Source organism: Saccopteryx leptura, chromosome 10 (genome assembly GCF_036850995.1).
Source record: "Saccopteryx leptura isolate mSacLep1 chromosome 10, mSacLep1_pri_phased_curated, whole genome shotgun sequence".
Lineage (NCBI taxonomy): Eukaryota > Metazoa > Chordata > Mammalia > Chiroptera > Emballonuridae > Saccopteryx > Saccopteryx leptura.
The window spans coordinates 67,850,097-67,867,761 of NC_089512.1; the positions used below are offsets into that span (position 1 = coordinate 67,850,097).

At 42.9% G+C, this 17,665-nt stretch overlaps 1 protein-coding gene across 4 annotated transcripts in view; it reads left to right on the forward strand.

The window, feature by feature from the left end:
• The window catches only part of FRMD4B (FERM domain containing 4B), a 328,332-nt gene that overhangs the window by 189,530 nt on the left and 121,137 nt on the right, over positions 1–17,665 (forward strand). For all 4 annotated transcript variants that reach the window (XM_066350510.1, XM_066350507.1, XM_066350508.1 and 1 more), the window contains 2 exons: positions 15,510–15,575; positions 17,448–17,542. In XM_066350510.1, coding sequence (XP_066206607.1) covers positions 15,510–15,575; positions 17,448–17,542 — 161 coding nt within the window. The remainder of the gene's footprint in view (positions 1–15,509; positions 15,576–17,447; positions 17,543–17,665) is intronic.

A 17,665-nucleotide genomic window follows, 5' to 3' on the forward strand; every position in this document is an offset into this window, starting at 1 on the left:
GATTTAAGAATCTGGACAAAGGTAGGCACACGGTCAGCTGCCATGACTTGTTAACATTAGTATTTTTCCTAAGGTAGCTAGTTAATTTTCTCTTCGGTAAACTGAATTCTCCCTTCTTCATGACTTCCAACTCCTGCCCATTTTCCTTTGTTTCTTTTTGCTGCCTCCCTTCCTTCCTCTCTCCTTTTCGTCTTCTGCTTCCAATGAACCTGCAAGAGACATACCAAAGTCCTGCTTTTATACAACTAATGGACATGAGATTCCACCCCAGGTCATAGTCACACGGCCCTCTCTGCAGTTCAGTTTAGCCGTGTATAAAATCTAAATAGGAAAATGTCACACCTCACAGGGTAGTTAGCAGCATGAAGGAAGACACTGGGCATGTGAAGCGCTTGGCACTTCTGCGGCACACAGCAGGGGCTTAACAGAAGCTCGGGGAATCACTGACCGATACGGAGAAGCACTCCTGGTGAGCACTGGGAGGGAGGTGGCCCTGACACCTGAGGGAAAATTACAGCTGACTCGCTTGGAGACATTTGTGCCAGGCCAGGCCTTCTCTCAGTGTGAGTCAATAGCTCATATTCAGTCAAGACCCAGCAATGATATAAAAGGGCCCTGTTCAGCTGGGGTTGACATCATTTGGGTGACATCTAACACTCTGTCCACTCAATAGATCCCACAGTAAGAGTGCCCTAGATCCCTGCCCTCTGCTCCCCGGCGCCCCCAGTGCAGCTCAGAGGAGGGCCAAACAGCACACACCCCGTTCTCAGGTGGAGAGCTCGTGTGCATGTGGAAGTCTGTCAGCCAGGGCTTGGGAGGTGTTGTAGGACATCCTCATTTAACATTATGCTCTGTGAATTTACATTGTTTACTTCGTTGTTCACTGTGTCTAGGTTCTGAGGAGTGAAGTTTCCTTCACTCAGGAGAGATTTACTTACCGCATGCTCACCAGGCGCCAGACACTGCTCTAGGCCCTGGGGATACAGTATGAACAAATTAACCAAGGTCTCCCCCATGAATTTACATCCCAATGGTGAAAGACAGAGAAGGATAAACCAAAAAATAGAAGAGAAATACTAGCCATAAAAAAACAAAAGCAGCCCTGGCTGGTTGGCTCAGTGGTAGAGTGTCGGCCTGGTGTGCAGGAGTCCCGGGTTCGATTCCCGGCCAGGGCACACAGGAGAAGCGCCCATCTGCTTCTCCACCCCCCCCCTCCTTCCTCTCTGTCTCTCTCTTCCCCTCCCACAGCCGAGGCTCCATTGGAGCAAAGTTAGCCTGGGCGCTGAGGATGGCTCCATGGCCTCTGCCTCAGGTGCTAGAATGGCTCTGGTTGCAACAGAGCAACACCCCAGATGGGCAGAGCATCACCCCCTGGTGGGCATGCCAGGTGGATCCTGGTCGGGCGCATGCAGGAGTCTGTCTGCCTCCTCATTTCCAACTTCAGAAAAATCCAAAAAAAAAAAGAAGAAACAAAAGCAGCAGTGATGGTGTGCTCAGGCTCCACTTTATTTGAAGACAGGGAAGGCCTCTTGGAAGTGAGGACATTTGAGTTCAGGTCTGAAAGAGGCAGAAGCGCCCAGTCGTGCATTGAACTGGGGAAAGGGCACGGGCCCTTAAAGTCTTGAAGTAGGGACAAGCTTTTGTTTTGAGGAGGGAAAGGAGGCCAGTGTGGCTGGTGTGTCAGGGCAAGGCAGATGGGTTGGAAATAATGTTAGAGAGGGTAGAAGAACAGGTAAGGTGGACTTGTCGGTCAGATGAAGATTCTTCACTGTGTTTGCTACATGAGAAGCTGTTGGCAATTTTAAGGAGGAAGACGAAGGGATTGATCTGTGTTTTACAGAGATCGTTCACATGGCCATGCAGAGACTGGACCATCACGGGACGCAACTACAATATATACAAGCGTGAGCCTGGGTAGAGAGCTGGTTTTACTCTACAGGCTGAGGATGGTGGTGTGGATTAGCGTGTGGAGGAGTAGCCCCAGCAGAGGCCCTAAGGAGTCATTACTGGGAGGCAGGCCCTCTCATGCTGTTTTCAGAAAAGGTCAAAAGGGAATGAGGTTGGGGTGAGAGGGTAAGCTTGCTGCTTCCTTAGCAACTTTCATATTTCTGCGCCCAGAGAACTTCTAAAGCAAAACCAAAGCAGGCTGCGGTTCTGGTCTTTTTTTTCATCGCTATTATTTCCTGGTGCTTTCCAAACTGAGCCGGTCATTCTGCGTGGTCCCTCACTGCCCTGTGTCAGCTTGTCTTCAGGCTTCTTGTTATCTCCTCTCTCCTCTCCTGGAACAGGTAGTGAGGTGGGGATTGGAGCAGGGGTAACTCACGCCTGAACCTCACTGTGGGCTCCACATCAGGGCTCCTCACTGTGGGCTCCACATCAGGGCTCCTCACTGTGGGCTCCACATCAGGGCTCCTCACTGTGGGCTCCACATCAGGGCTCCTCACTGTGCGCTCCACATCAGGGCTCCTCACTGTGCGCTCCACATCAGGGCTCCTCACTGTGGGCTCCACATCAGGGCTCCTCACTGTGGGCTCCACATCAGGGCTCCTCACTGTGGGCTCCACATCAGGGCTCCTCACTGTGGGCTCCACATCAGGGCTCCTCACTGTGGGCTCCACATCAGGGCTCCTCACTGTGGGCTCCACATCAGGGCTCCTCACTGTGGGCTCCACATCAGGGCTCCTCACTGTGGGCTCCACATCAGGGCTCCTCACTGTGGGCTCCACATCAGGGCTCCTCACTGTGGGCTCCACATCAGGGCTCCTCACTGTGGGCTCCACATCAGGGCTCCTCACTGTGGGCTCCACATCAGGGCTCCTCACTGTGGGCTCCACATCAGGGCGCTCCAGGAAGCCAGACGTCTGGCCTGGGGCCAAGTCCCACTTCCCTCCTGACCTTCCTCATTTGACCACTGACCAGATGGACAAGTCTCTTCACCAACACACATCATTTACTCTGGGGACACGTTCTGTCAGCTGGGTAGCACACGCAGGCGGCCACTGACCAGGTGGGATATTAACCCGACATGCAGAGCCCACCTCCACATTCCTGGATCAATGGGAGGGGAAGGCTGGGTGGGTGTTATGTGAAACTTTGCAAAGAGATCATTTTTATGTTTGTTATTTAGACATGAAGCATTGCTGCTTTGGCTGTCACTAACTGGGTTGGGGTCAATTGTTCTGATGGTTTCTGGGGGGTTCCAAAGTGATTCTTTGGAATCCATTTTCACATGCAGACAGAGGAGAAATTTCTTATGGAGAGAAATGTCACTTCTTTGGAAGGAGCTCTGTACACGCAGTGCTGTGGTTTTTGTCTGGGAGGAGCAGACTGAGAGCTGCTCAGCGCCACAGACTCGCCCGTCTTGAGGAAGGCAGTGCATAATGGGAAATGCTTGTTGACTTATTCTTCTCCTAAATGGACTTATAAAATTCTTGTTTTTGTAAAGAAAGCAAAATTTTAGGATAATCAAGTAGACTGTGAAATGGAAAGACAATATATTTCATTTCTTCCATGGGTAATAATTACATTGAAAAATGAGGTAATGGTGAACACAGGCTCAGGACCTAGTCTGCCAAAGCTGGAATCCCCGCTCTGCCTCTGAACAGCTGTGTGAGCTTGAGCAAGTTACTTGGCCTCTCTGTGCCTTAGTTTCTTTAACTGTAAAATAAAAAGGCTAGAGGTATTTACATCATAGCATTAAATGAGTTATTACATATTTAATATAGTGGATATGCTCAATAAAATTAGTTGCTGTTTTTGTTATTTTTAAAAGTGATTGTGTATTTATGGATATAATAATTGTGATTCATAAATAGCTTACTACAAATGTAACTTCTGTTGTTGAAACTAGAAGATAAAACATCAGTGGGACTTATTTTTAAATAAATAAGAAATGCAAGTTAGGTGGGGGTTTTTGTTTTGTTTTTGTAGTTACAGGCTTTATTATTTTTTTAAATTAAAAAGTCAACCTGTTGGGGAAAAGTGCATTTGAATAAGATGCACTATTTATTACTGAGTAACCTGTGCCCAGCAGCCCTGCTCTGGCCTCGAGATCAGAGTCTTGAGTTCCAGGTCTCCCTGTGTAGCTTTGGGCAGGTCCGTCCCCTACTGTCCCAGATCATAGATGTGGTCAAGAGTCTTTCTGTTGGCCCTGGTCAGTTAGCTTAGTCCATTGGAGTGTTGTCCTAAAATGCCAAGGTTGCAGGTTCTGTCTCCAGTCAGGACACCTATGGAAAGCAAGCAGTCATTGTACGAGTCTGTAGAACAAGTGAGATTCTGTCTCTCTCTCCCTCTCTCTTCTCTCTGTCTCTAGTCAGTCAATTAAAAAAAATAGATTCTATTTATAAATTCTACATTTTCAACTACTTCTAATCAACGCATTTTTTTCTGGAACTGAAGTGATTTTTATGCCTGTTTATAGCTCTTTGTTTTCCCTTTTCTACCTACTCACCTAACCCATCAGGAAGGGCTGTGTGGGGCTGTCCCCCGCCTGACACTTTGCAGTGCACTGAGCACCATGTATGTAGCTAAGTGCCTTGGTTTAGGTAGGTGGTATCTTATGAAGATGCTTTTAGTTGCAAGAAGCAGAATTCAACTCAAGTTAACCTAAGAGAGGAAAAAAGTGGATTCATTGAAGGAATACAGGGGTGTTTCATGGAACCCAAGGACAAAAATTCACTCAGACCAATGGAAGAAACTAGAAGTGACAGGAAGCCATTAGGAACACAAAAAGCAGTCCTTCCAGCTCCCCCCCTGAGGTTGAACGAGTGCTCTTGCCTCTGATTAGCTACTTTTCTTCTTATTCTCTCTGCACATGGCTTTTCTCTTCCTCCATACACAGGAGATATGGCCACCTCACGGCAGCCACACTGCTGTCTACTCAGGCTTGGTTCCAAATTTCTTAGACTGAGGTTCCAATTGGCCCAGCTTGTACATTCCTGGTCCGATCAACTGAGGTTAAAGTGGCAGGACCAAGTGATACAAATATGGCTATCACAGTTTGTATTTGTCCTCAGATGGGCAGACACAACAGAAAAATTTGCAATTTAATTCTCTAAGGTAAAATTATGTGTTGGCAAAAGAAATATTAAAAAGTTTGAGGGAGGTCCGAAGCAAAGTGGAAAAGAAATCATACGGCTTTTTAAAATCAGCGAATGGGTTTGTTTGGATTATGCAGCAACAGAGTAGCTTGAAATATTTTATGAGTTTTGACATATTCCTTAATGGATTTGTACTGTATAAGTTGATCTTTTTGTATTATTTTTTATATCTTTCCATAAGCCATGTATTTGAAGTTTGCTGTTGTGAGTTTACAAAAAAATAAAATTATTTGAACTGACACAATTATTTATTTCCTCCCATAGTAAAGTAGAAAAAAAAATGACTTTAATTTAAATCTTGATTTGGCTTTTTCTTGTCTGAGTAACTGAATAAATTACCTTAAACTCAGTTTCCTTGTCTGTAAACTGAGGATGTTGCCAAGATTTTGTGGAGCTTTACTGAGGTAATAGACTGAGGTGCACAGCTTAGTGCCCGGAGTAGACATGACTTGTCCCCTTTCCCTTTGCCACCAAAGGAATATGTTTGGCCTTGGCTTTGCGGAGTTCAGAACATAATTGGGGCCAGTGCAGTAACCTTTGAGCACTGCTTTCCTCGTCCCTATGAGCCACTTCTCTACAACTCCATAGTCCGACCGACTAAACTAGTCTTTAGACTTTTAGAGCAGAGCTCAATCCAAAATGTAGAGTAGGATTCCAAGATGGCGACTGAGTAGGCAGACACTCCAACTGCCACCTCCCAGGACCAAATTGGATTACAAATTGATTTAAGAACAATCATCTTGAAAAACCACCTTTGGATTAAATAAATGAAGAGGAGTCTATAACCAAGGCTCCAGAAGAAGCCACACTGAGACTGGTCGGAAGGGCGGAGATGCGGAAAGGGCTGCCCGCTCCCAGGAGCGAGAAGTGGCCCAGACGGACTCTCATGGCACGGTGGGTTGCCCTGAGAGGTGTGGGTCCTCAACTCTAAGCCTGGCACCCCAGTCTAGAGCCCCAGAACCTAGAAAAGGCACCCAGACAGAATTTGGTGGTGAAAAGAGCTGGGTTTCTGTCTGCAAGAAAGAGACAGCTTTCTGAGACTCATACTCTGTCTTAAAGGGCCCACGCAGAAAACCTCATTCACAGCCACTTACTCGGAGCTCTTGTAGAGGAGAGCTGAGAGGACTAGAGTTGCATGAGGAGAGTGTAAAGTTGGAAGCCCAGGGAGAGACAGGGTGGGGGACAGACACCCTAACCCCTGTGTTGAGTCATTCTCTAGTACAGCAGTTGCCATCTTTCTTGGGCAGAGCATCCTCTGAAAGTGGCATCAGCCTGGGGAAAAGCAACTTCTCCGCCCTCGGGAGCTCTCCTGCTCCAGTCAGGGCAAATGCTCGTTCTGAGAGGCCAGGAAGAAAGGGGCATGTCAGTGACTCAGTTATCTGGTGCTGAGGCCAGAGCTACACCCCCACACTCTCCCAAGTCTATGACTGGTGCTTCTACATCACAGGAGACTCAGTTGAAATTGTGGGCGGGCAGACTGCACCTCTGGATCTCAGAGGCCACACCACAAAACTCCTGGGGCCACACCCTACTGAAGTCTGTGAATAAACCCTGGACAGACTGACACCTGGGGCCAAGGGGTGGAGCCACACCCACCACCATTCCTTATGCCTGAATTGCTGCAGGCTCTAGACTCTAGAGACCAACAAGCACCCAGCAGACAGAGGCTGCAAAACTCGGGGAACCTTGGACTTTTAAGCAGACTTTCCCCCAGGCCCCATGTGGGTAAAAGCCAGCCTAGGAGTGTGCCTGGTATTTCCATGTGCACCTGGGCCCAGCAGAGGCAGCCACAGCTCCAAGAAGGTTGCTGAGGGCCAGTCACGGGTAGTGTCTCCCACTGGTCTGTGCCAGTGTTCTGCCAGGGAGGCATAGGACTGTCACATCCAGTGGCCAGCTTCAGAGAGTATCGGTTCAGGACCTAACAACCCTTGCTAGAGTGGTATCCTAATGAAGGGCTGGCCCAGCCGAGGTGAATTCTGCTCTCTGTGATCAACCAACACCTGCACAGCAGTTTATGTGCATTGGATAGGGTGGAGCTATACAGTCAGCTGGCCTGGGTGCTGGATATTCTCCCTACTGGGATAGACTCCAAAAGGGGAAAGGAGAGAGGCTTGGAGCATGGACATTCAAAGTGTGGGTTCCTGTGAGCCATTGTTGGATCTGGTCGAGGGCATAGCCACTTTCTGGGGGCACAGGCAGACCCAGGAAAGGACTGTCTCAATCTTCCTCCCTGAGACCAGGGTCTCATCAGGTATAAGAATTTCTGCAGGGGACTGTTGGCTCCACTCGATCTGAACCTTCAGTTCACCTTAGGGAGAAATAAAATTTGAGTATCCAGCTGTGGCTGAGGGATTAAGCTCTGGAGTAGGAGCCACAATCCTTGTACTGAGCTCCTGACCAAGAGACCCCTGAAGTAGGGGGTATAACTAATGTTGTATTCTGAACCTCAGCTGCCCTAACCCAACAAGCTTGCAACCTGTAGAGGGATTGGTTGGGTGACATCAGTCTGGGCCCACACGACAGTGTTTCTACAGAAGACTCTGGGAAGAGCTGCAAGAAGAGGTGGAGCAGGTAAAAAATGAAGGCAAATCTTACAGAGATTGAATCTTTTACGGAGCTGCTGTCAGGTCTAAGCAGGAGGAAGCTGATCCTTATACACAGGTTGCCCCTTCCCCCACTACCCAGGCACAGAAAATGAAGACACAAATAGCAAAAAGAGTAATAGCTACACACAAGTAGCCCACAGCAGGTTACAAACAACAGCTAACGCCAACCTAAGAAGATCTAGAAAAAACACAGCTGCTAGCTGGTGGCAGATATCACCAACACTAGAATCAGCTAGCTACACAAGCAGCATGCCCAAAGAGCCTATACACAGACAAAATGAGTAGACAAAGAAATGCAACCCAAATGAATCAACAAGAAAAATTCCCAGAAAAAAGAACTGAATGAGATGAAAGTAACCAAAATACCAGATGCAGAGTTTAAAATAATGATTGCTATGATGCTCAAGGATCTTAGAACAAAAATGGAAGGACACAATGAGCACCTAAATAAAGAGATAGCAAACATCAAAAAGGACATTGAAATCATAAAAAAGAACCAGTCAGAAATGACAAATACAATATCAGAAATGAAGACTGCACTAGAAGGAATTAACAGCAGGCTGGATGAAGCAAAGGGTCGAATCAGCTATTTAGAGGACAAGATAAATGAAAGCATGGAAGCAGAGCAGCAAAAAGAAAAGAAGATCAAAAAGTCTGAGGAAACTCTAAGAGAGCTCTGTGACAACAGAAAGAGAAACAACATCTGCATCATAGGGATTCCTGAAGGAAAAGAGAATGGATAAAGGATAGAAAACCTGTTTGAAGTAATCATAGCTGAAAACTTCCCTAAATTGATGAAGGAAAAAGTCACACAAGTTCAAGAAATACAGAGAGTCCTCTTAAAGAGAAATCCAAGGAGGCCAAAGGGAATGGCAAGAAATATTCAAAGTAATTCAAAGCAAGAACCTATAACCAAGACTTCTTTATCCAGCAAGGCTATTGTTTAAAATTGAAGCAAAAATAAAAAGCTTCAGACAAAAATAAACCCAAGGAATTCATTACATCTAAACTAATACTGCAAGAAATGTTAAGTGGCCTGCCATAAAAAGAGGACAGAAAAAAAAAATCTAGAAAAAGGATTGTAGATTTAAAGAATAAATGGCAACAAACAACTACATATCAATAATAACCTTAAATGTAAATGGATTAAATGCTCCAATCAAAAGACATAGGGTAGCTGCATGGATAAGAAGACAGGACCCACACATATGCTGTCTACAAGAGACCCACTTCAGAACAACAGAGACACATAGACTAAAAGTAATGAGATGGAAAAAAGTATTTCATGCAAATGAAAATGAAAAAAAAAAAAAGCTGGGATAGGAATACTTATATCTGACAAAATAGACTTTAAAACAAAGGCTATAGTAAGGGATAAAGAAGGTCACTACATAATGATAAAGAAAGCAATCCAACAGGAGGATATAACCATTCTAAATATCTATGCACCTAATATAGGAGCACCTAAATATATAAAGTAGATTTTGATGGACATAAAGGGCGAGATCAACAGCAATACTATAATAGTAGGAGAATTTAATACCCCACTAACACCAATGGATAACAAAGAAAGAGTGCTCTTAAATGACACACTAGATAAACTGGATTTAATAGATATCTTCAGGACCTTTCACCTTAAAGCTGTGAGAATATACATTCTTTTCAAGTGCTCATGGAACATTCTCTAGGATAGACCACATGTTAAGACACAAAACAAGTCTCAGTATTTAAGAAGATTGAAATCATATCAAGCATCTTCTCTGATTACAATGGCATGAAACTAGAAATCAACTACAATAGAAAAACTGAAAAACATTAAAACACTTGGATAAATAGCATGTTATTAAATAACAAATGAGTGAACAACAAGATCAAGGAAAAAAATAAAAGCTTTCCTTGAAACAAATGAAACTGAACATACAACAACTCAAAATTTATGGGACACAACAGAAGCAGTCCTGAGAGGGAAGTTCATAGCATTACAGGCATACCTTAAGAAGCAAGAAACAGCTCAAATAAACAACTTAACACTGCATCTAAAAGAACTAGAAAAAGAACAGCAAGTAAAGCCTAGAGGTAGTAGAAGAAAGGAAATAATAAAGATCAGAGTGGAAATAAATGACATAGAGACTAAAACAAAACAAAACAATACAGAATATCAATGAATCCAAGAGCTGGTTCTTTGAAAAGGTAAACAAGATCGACAAACCTTTAACGAGACTCATCAAGAATAGGAGAGGACTCAAATAAATAAAATTAGAAATGAAACTGGAGAAGTAACAACTGACACAGCAGAAATACAAAGGATTGTAAGAAAATACTATGAAGCCTGACCTGTGGTGGTGCAGTGGATAAAGCATCAACCTGGAACACTGAGGTCGCCAGTTTGAAACCCTGGGCTTGCCTAGTCAAGACACATATGAGAGTTGATGCTTCCTGCTCCTCCTCACTTCTCTCTCTCTCTCTCATCTCTAAGATGAATAAATAATATCTTAAGAAAAAAATACTATGAAGATCTGTATGCCAAAATATTGGACAATCTAGGTGAAATGGATAAATTCCTAGAAACATATAATCTTCCAAAACTCAATCTGGGAGAATCAGAAAATATAAACAGACAAATTACAATAAATGAAATTGAAACAGTTATCCAAAAACTTCCAGCAAACATCCTGGACTGAATGGCTTCACAGGTGAATTTTACCAAATATTAAAAGAAGCAATAACACCTATCTTTCTGAAGCTATTTAAAAAAGTTGAAGAGGAGGGTAGACTTCCAAGCTCCTTTTATGAGGTGAGCATAATCCTCATTCCAAAACTAGGTAAAGACACTACAAAGAAAAAAAACTATAGGTCAATATCCCTGATGAACTTAGATGCTAAAATTCTCAACAAAATATTAGCAAACTGGATCCAGCAATACATGAAAAAAATCATACATCATGATCAAACGGGATTTATTCTGGGGAGGCAAGGCTGGTATATTTGCAAATCAATCAATGTGATTCATCACATAAACAAAAGGAAGGATAAAAATCACATAATTATATCAATAATGCAGAAAAAGCATTTGATAAAATCCAGCACCCATTTATGATCAAAACTCTCAGCAAAGTGGGAATACAGGGACCATACCTCAATATGATAAAGGCCATCTATGACAAACCCACAGCCAACATCATACTCAAAGGGGAAAAATTAAAAGCAGTCCCCTTAAGATCAGAAACAAGTCAGGGGTGCCCCCTTTCACCAGTCTTATTCAACATAGTTCTGGAAGTCCTAGCCACAGCAATCAGACAAGAAGAAGAATTAAAAGGCATCCAAAATGGAAGAGAAGAAGTAAAACTATCATTTCCTGATGACATAATACTGTACATAGAAAACCCTAAAGTCTCAGTCAAAAAACTACTGGACCTAATAAATGAATTCAACAAGGTGGCAGAATATAAAATTAATATTCAGATATCAGTGGCATTTTTATACACCAACAATAAGCTCTGAAAGAGAAATTAGGAAAACAATCCCCTTCACTACTGCAACAAAAACAATAAAGTACCTAGAGTAAATTTAACCAAGTAGCTAAAAGACTTGTACTTGGAAAATTGTAAAACATTGATAAAAGAAATCAAGGAAGATACAAACAAGTGGAAGCATATATCGTGTTTATGGATAGGAAGAATAAACATCATTAAAATGTCTATATTACCCAAAGCAATCTATAGCTTTAATATATTCCTATTAAAATTCCAATGGCATGCTTCAAAGATATAGAGCAAATATTCTAAAAATTTATATGGAACCAAAAAAGAACACGAATAGCCTCAGCATTCTTGAAAATGAAGGATAAAGTGGGAGGTATCACACTTCCTGATATCAAGTTATATTACAAGGCCATTGTACTCAGAACAGCTTGGTATTGGCATAAGAACAGGCATATAGATCAATGGAACAGAACAGAGAACCCAGAAAGAAACTCACACCTTTATGGTCAATTGATATTTGACATAGGAGGCAAAAGCATACAATTTAGTAAAGACAGTCTCTTTAATAAATGTTGGGAAAATTGGATAAGTACATGCAAAAAAAATGAAACTAGACCACCAACTTACACCATTCACAAAAGTAAACTCAAAATGGATAAAAGACTTAAATGTAAGTCGTGAAACCATAAACATCTTGGAAGAGAACATAGGCAGTAAACTCTCTGACATCTCTCATAGCAATAGTTTTGCTGATTTATCTCCATGGGCAAGTGAAATAAAGGACAAGATGAACAAATGGGATTATATGAAACTAAAAACTTTTGCACAGCAAAAGATACCATTAACAAAATAAAAAGTCAACCCACACAGTGGAAGAATATATTTGCCAATACGTCTGATAACGGGTTAATAACCAAAATTAATAAAGAACTTCTAAAACTCAACACCAGGAAAGTAAACAATCCAATTAAAAAACGGGCAAAAGAACTGAACAGACAGTTCTCCAAAGAGGACATACAGATGGCCAATAAGCATATGAAAAATGCTCAACAGCACTAATCATTAGAGAAGTGCAAATTAAAACCACTGAGATACCACCTCACACCTGTCAGAATGGCGGTCATTAAAAAATCAACACACGCCCTGGCCGGTTGGCTCAGCGGTAGAGCGTCGGCCTAGCGTGCGGAGGACCCGGGTTCGATTCCCGGCCAGGGCACACAGGAGAAGCGCCCATTTGCTTCTCCACCCCTCCGCCGCGCCTTCCTCTCTGTCTCTCTCTTCCCCTCCCGCAGCCAAGGCTCCATTGGAGCAAAGATGGCCCGGGCGCTGGGGATGGCTCTGTGGCCTCTGCCTCAGGCGCTAGAGTGGCTCTGGTTGCAACATGGCGACGCCCCAGAGGGGCAGAACATCGCCCCCTGGTGGGCAGAGCGTCGCCCCTGGTGGGCGTGCTGGGTGGATCCCGGTCGGGCGCATGCGGGAGTCTGTCTGACTGTCTCTCCCTGTTTCCAGCTTCAGAAAAATGAAAAAAAAAAAAAAAAAAAAAAAAAAATCAACACACAATAAGTGCTGGCGAGGGTATGGAGAAAAGAGAACCCTCCTGCACTGCTGGTGGGAATGCAGACTGGTGCAGCCACTGTGGAAAACAGTATGGAGATTCCTCAAAAAATTAAAAATGGAACTGCCTTTTGACCCAGCTATCCCACTTTTAGGAATATATTCTAAGAACATCAAATCATTGATTCAAAAGAAGATATGCACTCCCATGTTTATTGCTGCATTGATTACTGTGGCCAAGATCTGGAAACAGCCCAAGTGTCCATCAGTGGACGAGTGGATTAAAAAGCTGTGGTACATATACACAGTGGAATACTATGCAATCATGAAAAAGAAAGAAATCTTACCTTTTGGACAGCATGGATGGACCTGGAGAATATTATGCTAAGTGAAATAAGCCAGGCAGAGAAAGACAAGTATCATATGATCTCACTTATATGTGGAATCTAAGGAACAAAATAAAGTGAGGAATGAAATAGAGGCAGAGGCAGGGTCACAGGGAGCAGAGGGACAGCTGTCAGAGGGAAGGGGGATGAGGGGATGGAATCAGAGAAGGTGAAGGGATTAATGAAATTTTATATACATAACACAGAAATACAGATAGCAGGTCCCATAGCAAAGCGGGGTAGGAGTTAAGAGGAGGAGGGCCAAGGGTATATAGGTAGGACATGGGGAGGGGGGAGAAAATGTATTCAGTGGGATGCTTGAATCCGTGTTTATACAATAAATTAAAGTTTTTAAAAAAAGAAGAAGATGTAAGTGTGTCCTGGCTGGTTGGCTCAACAGTAGAGCGTCGGCCTGGCATGTGGAGGTCCCAGGTTCAATTCCCGGTCAGGGCACACGGGAGAAGTGACTATCTGCTCTCCACTCCTTCTCATCCCCTTCTCTCTCTCTCTCTCTCTCTCTCTCTCTCTCTCTCTTCTCCTCCTGCAGCCATGGCTTTAATGATTCGAGCAAGTTGGCTGGGGCACTGAGGATGGCTCCATGGCCTTGCCTTAGGCACTAAAATAACTAGGTTGCTGAGCAACAAAGCAGTGACCCCAGATGGGCAGTGCATCATCCGGTAGTGGGTTTTCTGGGTGGATCCCTGTTGGGGTGAATGAGGGAGTCTGTCTCTCTGCCTCCCTGCCTCTCACTTAATTAAAATAAAATGTAAGTGCAATAATTAGTATATTTCACATTGAAAATAGGTTTCTTATTCCACTCTGAACCTCAATTTCCTCATGTATGTATGAAATTGGGGACAATAACACCAGCCCCAGAGGGTAACTATGCTCTGTGCTCAGTGATGACACATATGAGCACCTGAGCAATACTAAGGACACAGGATGGTGCTCAGTAATGGAGCTGGCTTCTTTTCAAAGTAGGTGATGGGCAGAGCATCGCCCCTGGTGGGCGTGCCAGGTGGATCCCGGTCGGGCGCATGCTGGAGTCTGTCTGTCTGTCTCTCCCCGTTTCCAGCTTCAGAAAAGTACAAAAAGAAAAAAACAAAACAAAACAAAAGAAACAAAAAAACAAAGTAGGTGAATATGTGTCTGAGTTTCCAGACCTTATAGTTTTGTACAACAGCTAAGAGACGAAACATTGCCCCTGTTTTTCAAAAATGACCCAGCAATCACACATCTATGGGCAAAGCTAGATGTGCAGAAGTTCATTGTGACATTGCTTGTAATAACAAAGACTGGAAACAACCTCCTGTGAGTGTTTCTCAGCAGGAGTTTCATTAAATAACTGTGTGATTTGATACCATAGAACCTTTAGAAAGAATGAGGTTGGTCTATATGTGTTGACATTGGAAAGCTCTCTAAGAAATTGCATAGTTCCACTGAATTGAAAATGAGGAAACACACACATACCATACACACCACTTACACGGACTCACACACACACAGTCATATATGTATAAAATTCCTGGATGGTTACACACATACAAATATTAAAGGTATATGCTTCATTTTCAGAACAATATGTCCAATATAATGATATTAAAGTAAAACATTTAATATGAAATTTAAAAGCTATGTACCTGCATATATCTGAAAGGCCATATAAAGAAAATCTGTGAGGGTTTTCCTCAAATTGACAGGGTGCTGGTTTCAGCAGGTCAAATGATTTGAAGCGTGAGTTAATCAAGGGGGATCTTTGCTTAAATATTTAACAAAGACTGTTTCTCAGTACTGCAATTATAAGTGATAAAAGTTATATGTCATTGGAAATGTATACATCAAACTGTTCTCAACTATGTATATTAAATGTCCTTAATTATAGTAATGAAAGGGAGCAGAAGTTTCAAAAATGTAAACTTTCAACTTGAACTTTAGAATTATGTTTTTCTTTCTATAATTATGCATGCATTATATTTAGTAAAGCACACCAATGAATAAAAGTATTTTCATTTGAAAAATAAAATGCTGATTCAAAAAGATATATAGTAGTTTCCTCTGGGAAAGAAACCTACTTTTTATAGTAAAATCTTGTGTTCACGTATAGCTATTATTTTTTTAATATATTGAGTCATCTTTGTTTTTTATTCTTTTTTTAATTGAAGTCATTCTCTTCTTCTTTTAAATCAAAGAGCACAAATTTAAATTTTAAAAATCCAGAGCTAATGCTATATAATAAATCCGTTTATATCCAAGCCTCTGGATGAACTCAAGTGAAGCCATTTTTAGGCTGTGCGCATCACATACGAAATAAATGATAAATGGAGGTCAGGGCTTTTCCTGCCAGCCCAGCCCTGACGCCACTCTTGCTGTCTTATTCCCCAGATGACAGAAGGCAGGCACTGCCAGGTGCACCTGCTGGATGACCGGAGGCTGGAGCTGCTGGTTCAGGTAGGAGTTGCCCACAGGGACAGCCCCCACCCTCTGAGCTCCAGAGCCTGCACTCAGGCTGCTGCTCATCTGTGCTTCAACGTCAGGGACTCGGGATGGATTGAGGAGGCTGAGGTATCTTTGAAGTCAGAAAACCTGGACTGTATAGAACTGGAGTTTGGTGACAGAGTCAGAGACACTTGAATTTCAGTCCTGGCTATGACACACAGTAGCTGGGTGGCTCCAGGAAAGATATTTTACTTCCCGGACCCCCTTGTTGGTAAGTTGGGGGACATGACCCTCCCTGAAGGAGTGACTGGGCTGAAATTCGCATTCTGCCACTTTCCTCCTACATCAGCGGTTCTCAACCTGTGGGTCGCGACCCCAGTGGGGTCGAACGACCAAAACACAGGGGTCGCCTAAAGCCATCGGAAATACATATTTTATTTAAAAATGTATTGTATAATAAATACGCGCTGGGGTCACAACCCACAGGTTGAGAACCGCTGTCCTACATGATATTGTCCAAATTAAATAATTAGTCTCAAAACTGTGAACTGAGATTACAATCGCCTCATCTTCCTTGCTTAATTATGGTTAAAATCAAGCTAGATTATATATGAGAATGAAATCGCCTTATAAAATATATGGGATTATATGAGTGATGATAATATTAATTGTTGAGGCTTCTCTATCTACCCAACACTTTGGACCAAGAGTCTTAAAAACTGTAGAAAATCCTGTTGACAGCCACACCTATGCTGTGACTAGAATTCTTTCTTTTGACCGAACCTAAATTTTTCTCCCTTTTGAGGCTTGTCCCTTGCCCACTATGTATAGGCTTCAATTAAAATGAAAATAGCACAGTCAACAATAGTTTCACCAGAGTAGACATTCTAGTCTAGATTTCTGCCTGCTTTTCTCTTCTTTTCTTCTCTCTCTCTCACTAATTTTGACTATTTTTCTTCTCAAATAGCAAACATGCAACCCTCAAACCATCATAATGACCCTAAACTATTTGGCTCAAAGTCCAGACAATCCCCCAGAATACCCTCCTTTTCTCCCAGCCCCTGCAAATCCAGCATCCACAGTCACTCCAGACATCTGGCTGATTCTAAACCGTGCTTCTTGCCACCGAGTCCAGTGCTTTCGAAAAGCTCACAGATTAGATCCTTCTTCTAACTAGGTGCTCAAGAAGTACTAGTAATGACCATCTGTGCAAAGGGTACAATTACTACCTAGAAAAAAGTAAAAAATGTAGGCTTTGTAATCAAACAGAACTGGGCTCAATCCCCGCCCTTTCTAACATCAAGCAAGGTGTTGAACATTTCTTGGCCTTACCTGATTCATCCATAAAATGGAAATAAAAGCCAGTACCCATAGGCTTATTGTAAAGATGAAATGAGATGGGAGATGTAAGTAACTCAGCACAATGAGTGGTCACTATTGTTGTTGTTAGCTCTATCTGTGACATCCTCAAAGCCTTGGATCTTGGTCCTTTCAACTAGTCCCCACCAAGCAAAATTATTCCTACAATGCAGACAGAGAGGTGTTTAATATTCTTTGCCTCGGTCAGTAGCACCATACCACATACGAACTAGTGTTTTTCCAAAATGCGAACACAATAGTAAGCCCAGTTTTATTTTAGAGGAAAGAAGTAGGCGCTGGACTGAATTGCAAATATATTAAAATGATGGTCTCATTGATGCTTCTGTTCTCATCTCCCCACCTTCCCAGTCTCTTAGAGAATGGTCCGTACAGCTTGACCTAGGCAGCACGGGGGCGGCAGATACTCAAAAACAAAAGCTGTTGAAAACTATTGGGGCAGAGGAAGGTGATAACAATAGGGAGAGAAACAACCAAACTGTTTCTAATCAGATTTTTATATGACAGCCAAAACTTTTATCAAGAGAGTTGCTGGACCTCGTGGCTTCACATTTCAACCTGAAAGAAAAGGAGTACTTTGGAATCACTTTTACAGATAACACGTAAGTGTTTGTCCAGTTTTTAATTCTTTATCTTTTGTCTAGACTACCTACTCACTGTCATTCACAATTAGCAAAAAGGCGGAAATGCTTCAATAGTTAGATTATATCCTGCTTAGTTAAAGT